Genomic DNA, 20,562 nt, shown 5'->3' on the forward strand with positions numbered 1-20,562 from the left:
TTATGTATACCTTTCTTCCCTATCTTCATCAGTATCATCTTCATAAATTGGGGGCTCAATAACATCCTCTGCTCCAGCATCTAAAGCAATAACAAAAAGCTGATCTTTGTCAGCTTCAGTGACCTTAATATTCACTACCCTAACTCGTCTAAACTTGAACATGACAGATCCTGAATCAGCCATTTTTCCCCCATAATCCTTAACAACCGATCTAATAGCTGCCACTGATCGATTAATTTTGTCTGTTAAGACCTCGACTACCATACTAACTCCACCATAGCCATATACCTAAAGCATAGGAAAAAAAAAAAAATTCAGATTCATCATATCTTACAAATGGACCCAAAAGAAATGACAAGGAACTGACATTTTAGTATTGCAAAAGGAAATCGTTAAACTGAACTAGGTACTGAGATAGTGCTAGGTTCCGTAACCAAACTTGGCCAGATTAGAATAATGATCTAAAACCAATTCATACGTTTTAAATTACCAGGCCATATCTCAACCTTACTAGGATGATTCACCATAATGGCCCCACTTGCAAACATAAAACTAGAATTGAAGCTCAGGATCTAACCTCGTATATCTTCTCTATAAAAGCTTCTTGCCCTTTCTCAGAAGCCCTTTTAATATTACGCTCCACAATGTCCTTCGGTACATCAAGTTCCTTAGCTTTGTCAAGTATAGTAGCTAGAGTGGTATTTGAAACTGGGTTTGGACCCCCTTTCTTGACACTGCATGATGATAAACCCACACATGATTCCTATTGTCATAGGCATAGGTCCACAACAAAGTAAGAAGTTGAATCCAAAAATCTCAACAGCCTCTATATCCACAACTACTGTGCAAGTTCCACTTAACAAACAACAACAACACAAAAAATACAACATTGGTAAAAAAAGTCGAAGACTTACGCAGATACAACCTCCTTGCCAATTCTACAGTATAGCTTCGCCTTCTTTGAATCTTGAGCCCCCTGTATTCACCAGAAACTTCATTCTCACAGTTCTTAAAATACAATAAAAAATTATTTCTTTTTCTGTTGTGCTGTAAAATGTGATTTTCATATACAAAAGCAACCACAGGTTTCATGAGCATATTGATATTTACTCTCTGATTTTGATACTACACTAGCAGTAGACAATTTGACAAACCTACTCATTCTCTGAGGCATTTCATCGAACACATGGTTGGCATAAACAGTTACGAGCTCTAGACTCATCAAAAACAACTCAATTGTTACTTCCTCCTAGTAATAACAATGAAGCAGCACCTCTAATCATTCAAATTGCAACTAGATTTTACCAAATCACCAAAGCTAAGCAAGAACCTACAAACACATAATAGGAGGCATTAACGAACCTTTCGGCCAGCGATTTTGGAAGAGCGACGACCCATACATAGAGGAGTAGAAATCGAAATCTTTCTGACTTGAAGCTTGCGACAGTTCTGGTCATCTGATTGAAGACGACGCGGCGTTATGAAATGCGAAGTGGTGTGAGGGGAGATTGAGGAAAGAGAGGAGAAAGAGTTGGTCATGGTAAGAAGACGATGGTTAGAGGAGTTGAGAATGGATCTGGAAGAGACGCCATTGGAGAATCTGAGTAGGAGTGCTCTCATGGAGCAATGAGAGGCCATAGTCTTTGAGTGTGGATGGATGGACTTAGAAGACAGGGAATTTGAGTAATCCAGTCCGATGCAATTTTTCCTTTATTCTATGCTCTCATGGTAACATTACTATTATTTTAGGTTTTTTTTTTTTTTTTTTTTTTCGAAACAAAAGCGTGTATTACAGATTTAGGAAGGTTTTAACGGTGACGGCGGTTGGATGGATAAATCTATCTACGGATTAAACTATTTTTTATTTATCATTTATTAAAAAGTATAACGGTAAAAAATTAACTCTGGACTATTTCTACATATAAATAGAGTTGGTTTGCAGCGGTTTTGTTGACTACATTTATTAAGTATGGTGTATTGAAACCATGATTTTTGAGGATTCTATGAGATTTAGAAATTTTGGAATTTTGATAGATTTTAGGAAAGCTAATATGATTTATTGTAAAAAAATTTCAAATCCCACCTAAAACCATGAGATTTGGATTGATGTAGTTTTAACTAAACAAATCATTTCAAATCCTCCAGAATCTCTAAAAGTTATTAAAATCCAAATCCACAAACTATTTTGAATAACAATTGATTTTAAAATATATTTTTAAATATTTTAATAGACTTTTTTTTTTGTCAACCATTGGGCCACAACTGGCCGATCCATCAACCATTAGACTTTTTAAAATTCATGATTAAATAACATAGAATTTATAATTTTTACATAAAACTGAAAATGTCAAGTTGAATACACCCCCGTAAAAATAGAATATACTAAACCATTGATGGATTTGTCCATCCTGACCGTTGTCACTATTCAATTTCGATTAACTTTTGTTTTGGATCAAAACTAATATAAAGGATATAAATAGTTATAGTGATAACTGATAAAGGCGAATAAATCTATCTGTGGAAAAAATGGATTTATCTACCTAGACACGCTAAATTTGTATGAGTACTTAATTATTGAACAATACTTGGGTTCACCCCTAAGAGTCACTCCCTTGTAAAATAAGGAAATAAAATTTGTATACATTATTATAAAATAAAAAAAACTTAAACCGTTCTTTAATAAATCCAAACCGACATATATAAAATCTAAACCCTAACTATATATCTCATTTGTGAACCCAAACCAATATATAATTTCATTCTACTTGTAAAATATAAACCCTAACCATCTCATTTATGAATCCAAACCGACATATAATATCGTTCTAATTGTGAAATCCTAACATCTCATTTGTGAACCCAAACCGACATATAATTTTGTTCTACTTGTAAAATCTAAACTCTAACCATCTCATTTATGAACCCAAACCGACATATAATTTCGTTCTAATAGTAAAATCTAAACCCTAACCACTTCTTCATTTGTAAACACAAACAAACCGACATATAATTTCGTTTTAATTGTAAAATCTAAACCAAGTACGTAAATGAATGTTGACTAAAGCGTTAATGTTTTTGCTTGGAAAGGTTGAGATTGTGGTTTTGACTTTTGATGTTAAGCCGTGTGACCATCATGGACTCAAAAACCCATCCTTCCCTTTCATAAAAAAACCCAATCTTCTCCTCCGAGAGAGTGAGTGAGAGAGAGAAGAAGGACGAGGATGGGGCACGCCACGACTCTCTCTCAATTCCTCATCCTCTCTACCTCAAGGTTCTCTCGTATCGGGTCTCGCACTAGGTTCCTCTCAAAACCCACCCCTCTCTCCGGCTCTTTCTCTCCCATTCAGGTCACCGGACAAGGTTTCCGATGCTGTTGCTCTGCCGCCGCCACAGAGGACACTTCTCCTTCTGTCAAGTATAAAAAATCTTGCCTTTACCTTACCTGCTTGCTCCTAGTTGCAATTGCTATAGGTCTGCATTCTCAGTTAGAAATTTTTTTGATTCAGTTATTGTCTACTTTGATTCTCCTCATGGTAGGAAACGTGTGGTCTCTGGAGTTCAGCCTACAGGGTCAATTCACTTAGGAAACTATCTCGGAGCTATCAAAAACTGGGTTGCTCTTCAGGTTCTTTCTCAGTCAGATAAGCATTACCATTTGCAACATTCATCAAATTTATATACTTTGTTGTAAAGTTGAAGGCTTTTTAACAAATGGATTCAGTTTCTTGTAAAGTTAAGGGCTTTGTAGATGGTGTGATGTAAAGTTAAAGACTTTAGGAAAAGGATTCAGTTATTATCTTTTCTGGTTGCTATAGACTTTATCTTTCTCTCTTTGTTTCAGGCGTTTTGTGTTATATGTTTGCAGGATACATATGAGACACTCTTTTTCATCGTAGACCTTCACGCGGTATAAATTGTCTACTTTTCAAAAGTTTGTTTTGGGTAGTATTTCTCTTGCAGTCTTTATTTATATCGTTCTTAATCTATGTAGATAACACTTGCAGTCTATNACTATCTCGGAGCTATCAAAAACTGGGTCGCTCTTCAGGTTCTTTCTCTTTTCTCTAGTCAGTAGCATTAGCATTTGCAACATTCATTTCAAATTTATATATTTTGTTGTAAAGTTGAAGGCTTTTTAACAAATGGATTCAGTTTCTTGTAAAGTTAAGGGCTTTGTAGATGGTGTGATGTAAAGTTAAAGACTTTAGGAAAAGGATTCAGTTTTTATCTTTTCTGGTTGCTACAAAATTTATCTTTCTCTATTTGTTTCAGGCGTTTTGTGTTTATATGTTTGCAGGATACATATGAGACACTCTTTTTCATCGTAGACCTTCACGCGGTATGAATTGTCTACCTTTCAAAAGTTTCTTTGGGTAGTATTTCTCTTGCAGCCTTTATTTATATCGTTCTTAATCTATGTAGATAACACTTCCATATGATACACAACAACTAGGAAAGGCAACTAGGGATACTGCAGCACTTTATCTAGCATGTGGTATTGACGTTTCTAAGGCTTCGGTATTTGTGCAATCTCACGTCCGCTCTCATCAGGAGTTAATGTGGCTTTTATGCGCATCCACACCTATTGGTTGGCTACAGAAAATGATTCAATTCAAAGAGAAATCACGCAAAGAGGTGCTTATATGGTTGCTTCTTGGTCTATAACATTTGTTCTATTTGCATCGTTATGTGCTTCAAATAACTAAAAGGGATACCTGCCTAAAACTTTTTTAAGGTTTGTTTTTGATTTCTTAATGTTACTAGTTATTAAAAGATATGCAAAATCTTCTAATGTTGGGCATAAGCACAGGCAAAACATAGTCAACTTAGTCTTTTTGCTGCAAAGCTGTGTCTTTTAAGGTGATAGTAATATACATATAGGATTCTGTTTACTAATTCCATTTTCATCCTTTCTTGGCAGGGGGGTGAGAACGCCAGTGCCGCTTTGTTAATTTATCCTGATCTGATGGCTGCAGATATCCTATTGTATCAGGTGATGCTTTAAAATAGTGAGTCTGATCTATAATTTTTAAATGAAGAAGGAACACTGGTAATATAATGATCTTATATAGCTAAGCTCATGCCAGAGTTTTTCGGCCAACTGTCTTTGGGATTGTTTCATTGTTCTGCTAAGAAGTGCATGTGAGATAACCAGTTTGTGATTTGCTTAATTCTTATACTCTGCCGCATCCCTCTGCAGTCGGATTTTGTCCCTGTCGGTGAGGACCAGAAGCAACACCTAGAACTTGCCCGCGAAATTGCACAGCGTATGAATAATCTATATGGTGGAAGGAAGTGGAAGAAGCTCGGAGGGTATTATATTTTACTCTGTGCAGTTAGTATGATGACTATACCATTTAAACAAGTCCTTATGATCTATAATTTCCCCTTCATTTGTATTTCCTTATCCATATAACATTGTTGGATTTCATTTCCAGGCGTGGTGGCTCGCTCTTTAAGGTGAGATTTTCCAAAGGCTTTTTTTCTATTCTCTTTGTGTGGCTTTGTGGGTTTATCTCTGGTGGTTAATCATATTCAAATTTATCTTGTTTGTAGATACCAGAACCACTCATACCACAAGCTGGAGCCCGTGTAATGTCTCTTACTGATGGTCTTTCCAAGGTAAATTGTTATCATTCACAGCTACTGTAAGGTTTCATGTCATTGATTTTTCTTTCTGCATCAGCAGTTGCATCGCCATAGGTAAAATAAATGAAAAATTGGAAAAGGTGAACATAATTCATAAACTCTACTGAAAAAATATATTGAGGTTAACCCTTCATATTCTTTAACATCTGAGAGACTTGTACTACTAGCTAGCCTGTTTCTTTTTAAGTTTCTAGATAAGTTAAAGGATTTACACACTTCTGAGTTCTGAGATTTGCATCCCTAAGTGGTCTGAATAGATTTTGTCGACCTCAGAAGATCGTATGAACCAATACAAATTTTGGGCTTTGCTTATTGCTGTAGTCAAATGATTTAGAGGAATTTCCTACTTGTTTCTGAGGTCTTACTGTCATGTAATTTTGTAGATGTCCAAGTCTGCACCTTCTGATCAGTCCCGGATCAATCTCCTTGACTCAAAAGATGTAAGTAAAATGAAGTCTCTGATGTCTGTAATTCATTTGAAACAGCAGTTTCTCATTGAGCATGAATATGGTACACCGTTCACCATTTCCATGAACGTTCTGGCGTCCAATTTACTTAATTTTTCTCTGTGACAGCCGGTGCAACAATTCACAATGACATACAACTCACAACATATTATTCATGTGCCATATGTTCTTAGAGCTCATAAAATTATACTTGCCTGGTGATTCATAATGAACACACGTATTATTTGTTGAAATCTGTGTCAATGTTGGTTGTATTTGTTCTTCTGCTACTAAATCCATTTCTCATCCCTCCTTTCGAAAACTGTGTAGTTGATTGCAAACAAAATAAAACGGTGCAAGACAGACTCATTTGCAGGGTGAGTGCTGGTGATATCGTTGAAAATTTCCTTGCAATGCAAAGTTTGTTTCTTTTTTCTTGTTAAAGTTGAGAAATCTATTTTAAAACTTTCTGTTTCTTGCTGTTTTAACAGCCTTGAGTTTGACAATGCTGAGAGACCTGAATGCGACAATCTCCTCTCAGTATATCAGATTGTTTCGGGCAAGACGAAAGAGGTATGGAAAAAGAGATAATGTCATTTACTCTAAAGATTTGGGTCACAGAGATGTTTTCACATGTCATTTACTCCCTTGGCCACAATAATTACTTACGGAGATAATTGGTGAACACATTTTTAATCGGTTGCAGGAAGTGAAGGAGGAATGCAAACATTTGAGCTGGGGTACATTTAAGCCTCTTCTTGCAGATGCTTTGATCGAACATCTTAGTCCAATCCAGGTCTGTGAAGTCAAAACCTTTAACCAATCCAATGTATTTTTTCGAGTTTGTACCATTTTGTCTCATCAAACCGTAGAAAGAAAAATTGAGGTGTTTTTGCAGCTTCATTAGTAAATGGTTAGAAGGGCATGTCATATGCATAAGTTATGAAATATTTGGTTTGTATATATTTTCGTGTCAGGCCCGTTATCAGGAGATAACAGCTGAACCAGAGTATTTGGACAAAGTTTTGGCAGAAGGTGCAGACAGAGCCACGGAGTTAGGGGATGTTACAATGCGCAATGTGTACCAAGCTATGGGTTTCTACCCGAGGAGGAGATAGTGCCAATGGATATTTGTGGTCGGCCGTTTTTGAAGTAACAAGAAAAGAGTAGAGTTACATCTGCGACATATTTGTTGAATCTTGAGTTTTGATTATTTTTTTGCAATTACCGTGATCTCTCGAAGTTTATCACACTCTGTATTAACCCTATTGATCAACCTTTGCTTAAAAGTCAAAACAGATTGGTGCACTTTGCTTAGTATGTAACTTTGCTTTTAGGCTTACAAAAAGCATCCACCAATTAAAATTCATTGTTACTCAATTTGTTACAGAATCAACACCAAAGAATTCGTTCATCAGTTTGACCAGTTCAATTACCTACGTCACAGTTACTTGCATAAACCAGAGAGACAGGGGATACATTCAGATAAAATTTGGTGATTAGAGTTGGGTCAATCACGTCCTTTATAAAAAGTCAGGTAAACATTCTTCTATATCTAACCTCACGCAGACTGAATTACTTAACAACGAGCAACAATTAGAAAGAAGGCGATAATTTTATGCATAGAATCGTATAACATTGAAAGATCCCAAATGTCAATACAGAAACAAGAGTGAAATAACCTGAATAGGCACTCAGATACACACAGATACATTAATTCAGTTGCCCTGTTCTATGGTTATCTCAATGGCTTCTTCTTCGAAATCTTCCATCTTTCAGACAAAAGCACAGCTCCGGATCTTACCTAGAGCATAGTATCGAACAATGCTTGTCTTTTGCATCCCACACTCATTATTTAAGCTCACTCTTCCCAGAGTTTGGATTTTGGATACTCACAATCCCACCAAGAAGTATTCAACAAACACATTATTTAAAAAGTTGTTACCATTTTTTTGTTTTCCTTTCTTCTTTTTTTTTTTTTCTTTTCCTTTCTAAGCGTCTAGTATTCATAATTAGGTGCACTTACCAATAGTGTCGAGTTCTGAAGCTGTCGTCCAAAGTAAACACTAGGTTGCTCTGATTCTTGTTATTTATTTTTGTGTTTTTTCTTTTAATTTTTCTTCACTTCCAGCTGTCGTTGCAATTGCGGAGACCTCTCTCACACTATGGACTTCAAGCTCAACCTCCTGCTGCTATAAAAAGTACCAAAACAAGAGTAAAAAGAGATCATGGTTGGCAAAAAGCAGTAATGGGTTGCAAAAACACATGCCTCATCATTGCATTCTGCAAAGATTCTGACCTAGCTCTTGCTTCCAGCTTCCCCATCCCGCTGAACAGAGGATTTGACTAAGGCACAATAAAATTTACAAGGAGAGAAGTCAGAAGTGATCTGGGAAGAGAAGACAACCTAGTTTCAAAAGACAATGAAAAGTATGCAATAATACAAACCAGCGACCAAACGCAGAAAATAAAACTACAGACAAAAACCCCTGTAAGGCTGTAACAACCCATAATTACTATGCCCAGCATAGACATATTTGCCAATTTGTTACGGTTCTTATACCATAATCATCGAACAGGAAACACTAACCTCATGATCAAAATTCCGCTCACAGTATCCATTCAGCAAAACCTCATCAGCAATTTCTCCCGACTTGGTTTCCATCTCAACCTTATAAACATCCTCTTTTAGATTCTGTCGCCTTGGAAGATGTTGACTGTCACTGTCAGTGTCATTGATTGATTCAGAGCCCATATCACAAGTTATTTCTTTATTCAGCCCACCTTCACACGCTAGCACAGCACCAGGGTTAGGTCTTACATGTTTTCCTACAGGCCTAGCCAGGTCATGATAACCTTGAACTAGAGTTTTATCATCTACTTCCAGGAATTGCTCGCTACCAGAGTTATGCTCATTTTTAGAATACTCTATAAGTTCAGTGGTTTTATTAATAATTTTTTCAGCCTCAACTTCCACAATAGGAAGACTTCTAACACTGCAAACAAGATCTCCAGTTACTAAGCATTCAGCTCTAGAACCTGGCACAATGCCAATCTGAGGAGTCCAACCAGAAGTGATAGCACTGCTTTCAGGAGAAACTACATCCACACTATGTGGACTACGAGATGCACGCTTCTCATATTTCTCTGGCCTGGTATCCTTAGTTTCATTATCGTTCTTTCTCTTCGCATAACTCTCAACAGAGTTGGACAAAGAACCAACGCCCTCCTCACCAGGTACTCTGCATTGTTGATTATGGTGCCTTGGTTGACGAGGCCTTTTATATCCATTTGGGAAAACAAAAGATGGAAGCTGTCGTCTTCGAACATGAAAAACATACACATCCATCCCAGGTCTCCAAAACATATACATGTTTACCTCTTGCCTGAACTCGTCCACTGTTCCACGTATATCAAACTGCTGACATTCTTGGCCACCAAATCCGTCTGCCCTCTGCAAGCCCATGAAAAAGGCACAATGTCGAAACTGCTTGGAAGTGTCCACATACTCATTTGGTTGAGGGTGGCACATTAACATCCCATTTGTGTCTCGTTCTATCTGCAATATTTGATTTAAAAAAAAAAAAAAAAACGAGAGAAGAAGAACCCTTAATTGTTTATATTAAGTAAAAAAAATGGAGAACACATTGAAGACACGGAAGGTAACTCCTCAACATCAAATGAACATAAGGATATATATCTACCTTCAAGGTCAGCTGCCTGAACCGTGACTCCACCCAACCTTTCCACGCCAATAAATCTTCGGCATCTGCAGCTAGTACATCAACCTGAAGGTAGTTTTTATATGCCTCAAAGAACATATATTGCTCAAATAAGGACCTCCAGTGTTGTTTATTTAACTCAATCTCCTGCATATAAAATTACTTAGCAACAGGATCCTGGATAAAAAGTGTTCATAACAAGATCGGGGGTTTTGCTCCCTAACCTGACAGATCGTGTTACCAAACTGGAATTGCTCTGTCATAACACGAAGAGTGCTTTGAGATACATTGTAACTAGAATTCATGCATGGGTACGCAGGAGTTATTATTGGCATAAGATGATAACGGTCACGATGATTTTTTCGTGGGTCCCAGACAGGAAAGCCAAGCTCATCTTCTTCTATCGTACAAAGCATGACTGGATTTGGCCAGCGCCATTGAGTATATACTCTAAAAAATCGAGAAACCAACATACTAGGAATAGCATTTGGATAAAGCTGGCACAGGCGTGCAACCAGAAGTGCCCAGTTTACACCACCAAGAAATCCAGTAACCTGCTCAATATAACAGAGATTACAAGAGCTTTTATCTAAACTTAACATATTTTCAACAGAAGTAATATTCAGAAAGACACAACCTTACATTTGAATAAACCCCACGCTTTTTAGCCCAGTACTTTAGGCATCGTAATGTTGTCCGGAAGTGCTACATTTGCACATAACATCAGATATGACTTACATGATTTATTAGTCTATAACCAAAAAAAAAAAAAAAAGAAAGAAGAACTGGCATACAACGACTTTACCTCGGAATTTGGAACGAGTTTAAGAATCTGATCAGCAACCCTACAACCATTAAGAATGCGGACAGTTTGTTCATCCACGTCACACAGCACAGAAGAGTTGGAAATATCCAGATCCTGTTAATAAATTGAATCCAGAAAAACACGGGATCTGACTCAGTAAGAACTTGGCGAGAACTCAGCTCAGTACTCATATATAAATCAAGCCTGTTGGTGCTAATATGACAGTCCCACATCTCAATGTACACTACGGCTAACAGTATCTAAAAAGAAGTTTCTTTGATATCTCGACCACTCTTGGAGGAAGTCTATGACACTAAACGTGACAACATGCAATACACAAACTAAAAACCACCATACGAAATCCAAAATAACATAACGGTATCATAACACCTCAAGTTTAGCGGAAACTGGAAAAGCTATACTGATGTTACCTGTGGGACAACTAGAAGCGATATGCTAGCATACAGAAGATCAATTGATATTCCTTGGAACTTGAATTTCATAACTGGGACATGGGCATCGGTAACAGGTTGAAGCTCAGTCACTTCTTCCATTTCAGCCAATATACCACGCAAGATAATGAAGAAATCCTCCTACAAAATTAACCTGTTAGCAGCTAAACTACATACCAGACGTTTACATCGGTAAGACGTGATTCAGTGGTTACCTCTCTGTTAACATAAGATGGGCCAACACACAAAGTATCAATATCAGCCCCAGGTCCGTGTACCTGCAAGTCAACAATTCAAAATAATTCATCCTCAAATACTAGTAATGTACACACAAATACAACACTGCTTCTCTTGATTTCAGTAATTTTCACAAGGCTCAACGGAAAACCTACGATCCAGATAAGCCATAACCTTTAAACAGTAAGATACAATCAAACATTTTTCGTTTAACTTAAAAAGCACTTACTCCAAGTCGGTAAGATCCAAAAGTGAAAATGACAGCATTTGCGTCCTCCACCATCTGCTCCGTATAGCCTCTCTGCCGAGTTAACTGTTTCACCCAGTGTTTTACAATCTATACAAGACATTTGAGGAATAAGTTATGTTAGATGAAAAAAGCTAGTATTGTAAACAAAACTGGACCACCATGAAGGCACAGTAAAACACCGTTACAAGCCTATACAACATCGAAAACTAAAGCAGCGAACCCCAAAATCTACATTCCGGTAAAATAGAGTAAAACATCAAACCGCCTATATATCATTATGAGTTGGCATGGCCATTCAGATAAAAAAGCCAATAGACATTGAAGGCTTTAACTACACAATTACCAACCATTTTGAAAAGCTGATATATAAATATTAGAACTCTTAGCATTATCAAAGTGCTTATCCACCTGATCAATGCGCACCAGAACTTCCTCTCTTCGCATAGCTTCTTCCTTGTTCTCATAGAGCCCCTCATCAACCAGGAACTTCAGAATCCGATCCAAAAAAAAAAAAAAGAAATCAGCAAAAACGTATGTAACCTGGAAACAGTTTCTCATCGGAAAAAACACAAAAGATACCTTCTCCAGTTCGAAATTACGCTTAACATCAGCCGCACAAGGACCAGCAACGGAAAGTGGTTTCGTGATTCCATAGCTCTTAAGAAGAGCTTTTACCACTGGTGGAGAGGAACCAGAACCATCGTCGGTGCGTTGTTGAGTACTCACCATGACAAAACGCGTAAACACCAGGGAAATCTTAAGCGATCCCCAAGCACAAGAGCAACAACATTCACCTGATTAAGCATACAGATCATGATCATTTCGGAATCTAACGGAAGAAGGAATCATGGCGGAAGGAGAAGAAAAGGAGGCAAAAGAGGAAAGAAACAAAAAAAAAAGTGATGAGAGGGGGGGGAGCGAGAAAAGCTCAAAAAAAACGAAATCGGAAACCCTAAATCGAAGGATAGGGAAAGCCTTCGACTAGAAATTTCAAAGGAGAGTCAAAGAATGAGAGGAATTTAATAATAATAAACGGATTAAAATCGATTTGACCAGTTCAAAGGAGGGACATGGGTGGAGGAAGCTAGTTTTTTCGTGTATTGGTTAGTGGAATTTAACTGATTTTAGAAATTTATTTTGAGAAAAGGTATTTTGTTATTAAATTTTAACTTATTAATTATGATAAAAAAAATAAAGAAGAGTAGTAACACTACATGTTTTTTTTTAGTCGTTTAAACTCCATATATTACATCAGAGTTGAGAATACTCTTTTTTGAAGAGAGCGGGTAAAAAACGTCCAACTTACATGGCACAAACAGAATCCGTGATCTCTTGCACATTTTGCAAAGTGACCAGCAGCAGAAGTATTACTACTACAAGGAACATATCTTATAATCAACGAAAAAAAATAAATCCTTCTAAGTTCTAATACATAAAATCCACTTTAGCTCTGTCATAAAATTCTTCAAATCTGTCATATTTTAATGTATTTTATCATATGTACGGATGAAAATGTGTATGTTAATATACATAAATACACTAAATTAGCATGCACAACTTAAAATATATGTATAATTTTCTGTACACTTAATAAACTGTATGGATTACATTTGTATATTTTATAAGTTGTACATATAAAAATTTATGAAATTTATTTTACATAATAAAAACAAATTGTCAAACAAAATGGATATCAAATAATTGATGTAAAAATATAGAATTTTCTATACCTTAAAATAAATATATATCGATTAGTATTTATTTATTAGATTCAAGGAATAATGTAATAAATCATAAAAATATTTAATTTTAATGGCATACTTGTAAATAAAATGATTTTTTGAGGGTCAGAAAATAATGGAATAGTGATTATTTTGCAAATTCTAAATAGTAAATGTACTCAATTGCCCACTATGTTTCAAAAATATACTAAAGTGCCAAAATTCTCAAAATATACTTATTAGTTTTTGTCCATAATTAATTTGTGAGAAAAAAGTGTATTAATTTGTTTTAGAAACTAATAATTATTTAAAAGAATTTATTAATCTAATATTTAATTTACATTTTTTTTTCTTTTAATGAATAATTTAAAAATGATTTTAAGGCCAATAACATTTCATGTAATTTTTTACCCAAAAAAAATTGTAAAAATAAAATCAATCGATCTAAGAAATTTACTCTTAATAGGAAAATTAAAAATGATTTTAAGGCCAATAACCTATAGGTATTCTTCCCTTAACATCTAATAAAATCAATCGATCTAATAAACTCTGGTTCATATGCGTAAAGAAGTAAGGCGACGAGAGCAAGCAACACGACTTGCTTCGTTCAAAAGAGGCGTAAACAACTCAAGAACTATAGTCTTATTAGGGTTTATCATTTCCGGTGACGTTGTTTCAAAGAGAGACTTCCAAAAGTGCAAAATCTTGGACTCTATAGCTTCTCTCGCAAACCCATTCGCCTTTGATACATCCTTGACATAACTCAAATTCTCCTCTAGCGTCTTAAGCTCTTGTTTGTATCGTTCAACACCAGAAGGTTTCACTAGACCACCAGTTTTGAGAACCGAAACAATGCGAGCCAAAATTCTGACTCCAAAAGCAAAATAATAGGAGGACATTTTGAATTGTTCCCATTGGATTGATTTGCCACCATCATGATAAACTCCATTCTTGGGTTTGATATATGTTTCAAACACATACTGAATAACACGGAACACTCTTCCTACCACCGGACCGTCAAAGTTTCTCTTCCCATCATATTTGAATAGCCAATAACAGAAGACTAACATAGAACGTATGTCATCAGATAATAGGAACATTGCTTCAGCCAGAAAGAGAGAGAGCTCAACTCCTAGTCGTACAGCCTCCTCTTTCTGCTCCTGCTTCTGCTTCTCTTTCGTCCTGCACAATTTGTTTTTTTTTTTCACTTTGTAACCGTACCCGAGTAAGAAAATATATATTTTTCTAAAGGAAATAATGACGATCACTAACCCTAATGTGTACGGAGAATATCTAGACTTTGCTAATTTCTTGTTGTGACGGAGAACTCGGCCAGTCATGGACATCGATTGCAATTGGTTCGTGATGTCCGACATGTCAAAGGAACTCATCGAAAAAGACTCCTGATGCAATTTTTGTGGGCTTGCCAATGCATAAAGATAAAGAAACAACTCATAGTCAAAAAATCAGTTGCAAATTATATGCTTAACGCATTTAGTTGTTTGAATGGGCCAACATAGAGAAGAACCCTAGATCGTAACCTTAGCCTTCAATTTGAAACAAGATAGAAAACCCTAAATCGTAACTTTAGCCTTCAATTTGAAACTGTTTAAATCCAAATTCAGAAAACCAAATAAAAACAAAAATCATGGAAAGAGAAGAACTAGGCACTTACCTCATCACCTCATCACCTCATCACCGTATAGTGTGGACCTAAAAATATCTGATCTTCTTTAACTTTTAGGGAGTTTTTAAGAAACTTGAAATCTGAATTTTATAGGAATTTAAAAACTATTTTATCATAAAAATTTGCTAGAGTATATTTATTTAATTTATTTATCTAAACATTATTTTAAATTAAAATTAATTGAAAATAATATCAATTAAATTTGTAATTAATGAAAAATTAAAGAATATGATTTCATATGTTAAGACTTTAGAGTAATCATTAACTAAAATCATAATCTTTTCCCTCGACAAGTTTTTTTTTCTAGACTTATTTTCTTTTTACATTGAGTCAATAGTAAAAGTTAATTTTTGAACTGTTGACTTCTATTTTATTTTTCTCGACTCAATTTTGTTCTCCATTAATTATATTAACATATTCATCTTATATATTAATTGTTTTTTAGTTACAATATAAGCTTTTCCCAACAGTTGATTTTTGAAAAAATCGAGTTACACATGATAAAAAATATCGTGATCTTTTAATTGTACAATAATATTTGTAAAAACAATTAATCAAATCATTTTTATGACTATTTAGTTTTTAAATAAAGACTAAATTGTTTTTTTGAACAAAATAGAAGTTAGGTATATATTCAAATTCTTAAAAATTATACTGTGGATTCTAAAAGTACTCCTTTTCAAAAACCTTTTCCAAAATGCTCCCGAAAATTTGAGATATACTCAAATAAGTATGTAAACTTATACAAACATACACAAATCACTTTTAAACGTGTAAAAAAACTTATAATATTATATAAATACCTTATAAATAATTTTTAAAAAATTATAATTAAAGATCTTGTAAAACCTTTTAAAATACCTTGTATAACCCATAAAAACCTTTGAAAACCTTCTAAACCTTACCAAAAAAAAAAAGAATCGAGTATCTAAATAGCATTTATCACAAAGAAGTACCTACTAAATCTTATAAAACTTTATAAGCTTTTCAGATTTAATGAGAAGTATTTTGAAAATAGACAGCTAAAAGAGTATTTTTGAAAAATGCAATACTAAAAAAGGATATTTCTCAAAAATGGTCTTTCAAAATTGTAATAAGATTTAGGGTATACCATCAATAATTTCATTATTTTCCTTTTTTTTTTTTTTTTTATCATCTGATAGTGTACAAAGATAGAAAACTAGAGGATAAAATTCAGTTCAGAGAAAATGAAAAAAAAAAAAAAAACCAAAAGAAGAAAACTGCAAGTGCCTGGTAGTGGAGCCATAAAGCTCTCCTTGTTGAATAGTGAAGCCATAAAGCCATAAAGCTCTCCTTATTACTACACTAAAATCTGCAGTTAACCCTCACCCGTAAATCCTTATTCTTCCGCAACAATCTGATTTTCGAGCCATGAAGGACCTCATAACGCCAACTGAAATCTTCTATCCTGTGTCACACTTTTTGCAATAGCTGAGCCACTTTATTTGCAGACCGCCCAACTTGTTGACACTCCCAAGATACAGACCTAGCACACACATTATGAATCTCTTTTAATATAAAGCAAAACCGAGGCCATTCATGTGGCCTGTTAATTTGTCTCCACCACCTGCGCGCTATCAATGACCACAGGTCCACAGCCACTCGTTCCATATGCACGTTCTGTAAAGCCTATACTGCCCACAAAACACATCTTAAACCCGCCCGACAGATCGAGTCAGTTCGAGATAATGCTTCTCTTGCATGGTACACCACCTGACCACAATCGTCTGTCACTATCCAAGCTCCACCAAACATAGATGATGAATTTATCCATGATATAGCAATATTACACTTGACAGTGCCGGGAAAATGTTTAATCCATCGAGCCTCCACTGCCCCATCCTTCTTATTCCATCTGGACTCCAAACACCCCGCACTCTGTTGCGCCTCTTCCACTGAAAAGCCTTCTGAAAATTTTCCCATTCTAAAAATTTTCTTTAAGTAGGACGACAAAAAATAATAATAATAAAAGGCTTCTAGAGTTTTATTTTTATCCTTTTTTTGATTGAAAGGATATAGAGCTGAGGTAACGAAAGATTAGTTACATATTTTTCAGTCGTAATTACAACAAACAATATTCCCTAAGATATGGTCAACGGACGTATAAAAATTAAAAAAATAAAAGAGACCAAAAAACAAAAAACAAAATGATATGTTCAAGCGAGTTTTGCAATCTTAAATAAAAAAATGATAATAATCCTACTTCTATTATTATTATTATTATTATTATTTTGTTTGAAATTCTACGTTAATTGAACCTAACCTGATTTTTTGATAAAAGTACATCACATTACCATTATAAGTTTACAACTATGACCATTTGTTAAATAGATATGATTGTAAAATCAAAATGGATAAACGTTAAAATTATCCCGAAAACTTAAAGATTTAACTCCAACTGCGTATTATTGAGTTGTTTATATGTCAGATAGATGTTTTGTCTGTTGTGTGGAGAGTGATAATGCCTTAAGAAGTTAAAGAGAGAGTTGATGGAATGAAAGCAACAGAAACAGGGACGCTGCGTTAACACTAGTCATGGAGATGAAATCTTCATTGATAGAATTAAATGAGAAGCATCAGTACTTGTAACTTGTAAGTTACTGTGACGATTCAAAGTTTTGAGAGAAGCCACATAAATAGTGGGTTCTTTTCCACACACAAAAAAAAAAAAAAAAAAGCATTAATAGTGTGTCTCAACTCTCAACTCTCAAGAGAACGAATAATGTTGCAAGAAGTGTAAAATATATGCCATGTTACCGTTAGAGACCGAAGAAGCTTTAACGTTTGAAACAATGATAGACTTTCTTTGATTAGTTTAGGCCTACTCTGCTTCCTTTGGTTTCCTGCTGGACCAAGGCTTTAATTGATTTTGAAGTGATATAAACCAATTATTATTTAAGACCATAAGAAAGCTCTATGCGGTAACTGGGCGCTGACCTAACGCCTAGCATCTAAAACGCATAATTGGGGTCTAGACGATTTTAGGTGGTTTAGGCATTTACAACATAAAAATTATATATATATGTATATATATATTTAAAAATATTTATTTAACTTATATCAACACTCAGTCTCCTCAAAACTCTACCCTAAATGTAAAATATAGAATGCAAATCTTTTTAAAAAAGTGTTAAAATTCAATTTAATTTATTGTAATTTTATAAAAGAGGGTGACGATTATTCCCGCCTAATCTGATGATTCCTGCTTAATTTTGTGTATACTAATTATTTTTAAAGAAAATAGAAATACTTTTTTTGTTATTTAGATTGAGAGTTTGTGATGTTGTCAATTAAACTACAAATGTTTGATAAAAATCATAAAACTTTGTTAAATACGTTTTTATGTGTTTCTAACCGAGACTTCTATTATGTAACTACATTTTTTCTGTTAATGATTGTACGTAGTCCACAGTTGAAATCCCGGTTTTAGAAATCGTTAGTAGGACGGAGCCTAACGCCTAACGCCTAACGAAAAAAATCAAAAAATAAAACAGAAATTAATCAAAGACTAGTTTTAGAGCTATTTTTTAATAAAATAATCAAGACATCATGATACAAAGTCTGGTTTTGCTTGAGTTTTTACATGCGAGTTCAATCCGATTATGATTAAGATTTCTCTATATAATTAACTCTTATTTACCCTAATCTCTCTATTGTATAAATTGTACTTAGAAGAAAAACGTTGTATTACGAATTTACACTTCTAATAATAAGTTTATCTCTTGTGGCCGTGGATATAGCCAGTGAACCTCATTGGTAAACCTTGTAACACATGCGTCTCTGCTTTACATACGTACGTACGTTATCTACTACTAGGTAAGTATCGGCATACGCATATCCAATCCAACAACAAAAGAAAATGTATATTTGATTAAAATGTAAATACAAAAACTGAAACCTAAACAATATAACTATTAGACTAATATAATTGTTTTGGTTTGAATTTTGAAATAATTATAAATTAAAAATCATAAAATCCGAAAAACTTAAAAAAAAAAAAAAAAGCAAAAAGAATAACATTAACCTAAATCGAATATAAAACGGGATTGAACATCATTACTGCACTATTTCATAACGTTTTAATTGATATTTTACAAATTAAATAATATTTTATTATTGTTCGTCGTCATTCTATTTTATTGATAAAATCGTTGGTTTCCCAAAAAATACAACAGAATAATTTTTTTTTAATTATATAAGTTGGTATAGTTTGATGGAAACCCCGTACGTACGTAGAAAATTTTAACAAAAGTATGAACATTTTGTTTTTTTTTTTTTTAAAAGGTATTATTTTTAAATTGCAACCCTGCACACAAATCTTGTTACTTGCGCTTAAAGAAAACGAAAACGAGTCAGTTGAACAGAGCCGTTCGTCTTGAATTCCATCGGGTGAGATCTAGAAAGCTGTTCATCTTGAATTACATCGGCCATTCTCTTCTCTCTCTTCCACTGAAACGAAGTCGAGGAAACTTAGAACAGAGTCCGATATATTTCTACGAAGCCGAATAATCCAAGATTTCTCACTTTCTTGAAACAGAGCTCGTACTTGAGATAATACCGAAGCCCGTTAGTGTTGAACTCCATCGGCCATTACGTTCGCCCTCCTCATCGAAACGAAGTCAAAGATCCTGAGTCTCTTACTCTCTCCAAGCGTAAGTCCCGTCGTTTCTTCCTAATCTCGACGATCGATCATGGATAATCAAGAAAATGGAGACTGGGAAAACGCTAATGGTTTTGAAGAATCAGATGACGAACAAGGGAACTACGATGAAATAATGGCCGATCCAGAAGCACAAGACGATTTAGGACTGTGGGATGCTGATGTAATTGAAGAAGAGAATTGGAATCTTTTCAATATGAATGACGAACAGAACATGGATCATGATCATGTTGAAGAAGTGATCCTCCAGGTACAAGAGAACGTGAATCCTCTTGCTTTGCAACAAAATGGTAATGATATTGCTTTCCAACCTCATCCCATACATCATGTCGAAGATTTTGGTCTGCTGGATGACTTGGAATGGTTAAATATATTTAATTTTGATGGTATCGGTGAACAAGCACCTGTTGTTGGTGGTTTAGAACAAGATCCTATTGCAGAGGATATGCCACAGATCCAAGAGAATGGTAATTTGCTTAATGGTAATGTAGTTGTTCAAGATGGCGTTTTGCACCAGATACAAGTGAATGGTAACCACCTTGGTTTGCACCAGATACAAGTGAATGGGAACCACCTTGGTTTTCAGCAGATTCAGCATATTGGGAATCACCTTGGGTTGCACCAGATACAAGTGAATGGGAACCACCAGATACAAGTGAATGGGAACCACTTTGGTTTGCAGCAGATTCAGCATAATGGTAATCACCTTGGTTTGCAGCAGATTCAACATGTCCAAGATGATGGGTTATGGGATAACATTCAGAATATGGATTGGCAAAACATAGCAAATTTGGTGGGTAATGATGACCAAGGCCATGTTGGTGGTTTAGAAGGTTGGGACTATGCTAACGGTGTCGAAGTAATTCCACAGCCATTACCAAATCAAGCTTTAGGACTGTATGGGGGGGGGGG

The 20,562-nt window shown here is 35.0% G+C and overlaps 4 protein-coding genes across 10 annotated transcripts in view; 1 reads left to right on the forward strand and 3 right to left on the reverse strand.

The window, feature by feature from the left end:
- Positions 1 to 1,721, reverse strand: part of LOC104714051 (probable transcriptional regulatory protein At2g25830) — a 3,495-nt gene extending 1,774 nt beyond the window's left edge. Inside the window, exons 1-4 of the mRNA XM_010431288.1 lie at positions 1,363 to 1,721; positions 915 to 976; positions 578 to 734; positions 11 to 288 (exon numbers count right to left, since the gene is read on the reverse strand). Coding sequence (XP_010429590.1) covers positions 11 to 288; positions 578 to 734; positions 915 to 976; positions 1,363 to 1,638 — 773 coding nt within the window. The 5' untranslated portion in view covers positions 1,639 to 1,721. The remainder of the gene's footprint in view (positions 1 to 10; positions 289 to 577; positions 735 to 914; positions 977 to 1,362) is intronic.
- Positions 3,132 to 7,412, forward strand: LOC104714053 (tryptophan--tRNA ligase, chloroplastic/mitochondrial-like). Of its 3 annotated transcripts, none has more exons than XM_010431289.2 (13): positions 3,132 to 3,415; positions 3,538 to 3,625; positions 3,842 to 3,907; positions 4,423 to 4,635; positions 4,922 to 4,993; positions 5,201 to 5,313; positions 5,439 to 5,460; positions 5,557 to 5,622; positions 6,033 to 6,089; positions 6,426 to 6,472; positions 6,587 to 6,668; positions 6,802 to 6,891; positions 7,073 to 7,412. In XM_010431289.2, exons 1-13 carry the CDS (start codon positions 3,222 to 3,224, stop codon positions 7,211 to 7,213), a joined length of 1,251 nt encoding a protein of 416 aa, XP_010429591.1. In that variant the 5' UTR covers positions 3,132 to 3,221; the 3' UTR covers positions 7,214 to 7,412. The 3 variants fall into 3 exon arrangements, with proteins under 3 accessions (XP_010429591.1, XP_010429592.1, XP_010429593.1); XM_010431290.2 differs by having other exon boundaries at positions 3,133 to 3,415; positions 3,866 to 3,907; XM_010431291.2 differs by lacking the exon at positions 3,842 to 3,907 and adding an exon at positions 4,298 to 4,339 and having other exon boundaries at positions 3,133 to 3,415.
- On the reverse strand, positions 7,700 to 12,574 carry LOC104714054 (nuclear poly(A) polymerase 2-like). Of its 5 annotated transcripts, none has more exons than XM_010431297.2 (12): positions 12,141 to 12,573; positions 11,970 to 12,047; positions 11,541 to 11,648; positions 11,290 to 11,352; positions 11,054 to 11,215; positions 10,623 to 10,736; positions 10,460 to 10,522; positions 10,042 to 10,371; positions 9,800 to 9,964; positions 8,686 to 9,654; positions 8,395 to 8,441; positions 7,895 to 8,281 (listed from the first exon to the last, which is right to left on the reverse strand). In XM_010431297.2, exons 1-12 carry the CDS (start codon positions 12,288 to 12,290, stop codon positions 8,254 to 8,256), a joined length of 2,277 nt encoding a protein of 758 aa, XP_010429599.1. In that variant the 5' UTR covers positions 12,291 to 12,573; the 3' UTR covers positions 7,895 to 8,253. The 5 variants fall into 5 exon arrangements, with proteins under 5 accessions (XP_010429600.1, XP_010429599.1, XP_019085141.1 ...); XM_019229596.1 differs by having other exon boundaries at positions 7,895 to 8,284; XM_019229595.1 differs by having other exon boundaries at positions 7,895 to 8,287.
- On the reverse strand, positions 13,837 to 14,628 carry LOC104715958. Its single transcript, XM_010433323.1, has 3 exons — positions 14,555 to 14,628; positions 14,347 to 14,464; positions 13,837 to 14,262 (listed from the first exon to the last, which is right to left on the reverse strand). Exons 1-3 carry the CDS (start codon positions 14,626 to 14,628, stop codon positions 13,837 to 13,839), a joined length of 618 nt encoding a protein of 205 aa, XP_010431625.1.

Source organism: Camelina sativa, chromosome 9 (assembly GCF_000633955.1).
Source record: "Camelina sativa cultivar DH55 chromosome 9, Cs, whole genome shotgun sequence".
Classification (NCBI taxonomy): domain Eukaryota; kingdom Viridiplantae; phylum Streptophyta; class Magnoliopsida; order Brassicales; family Brassicaceae; genus Camelina; species Camelina sativa.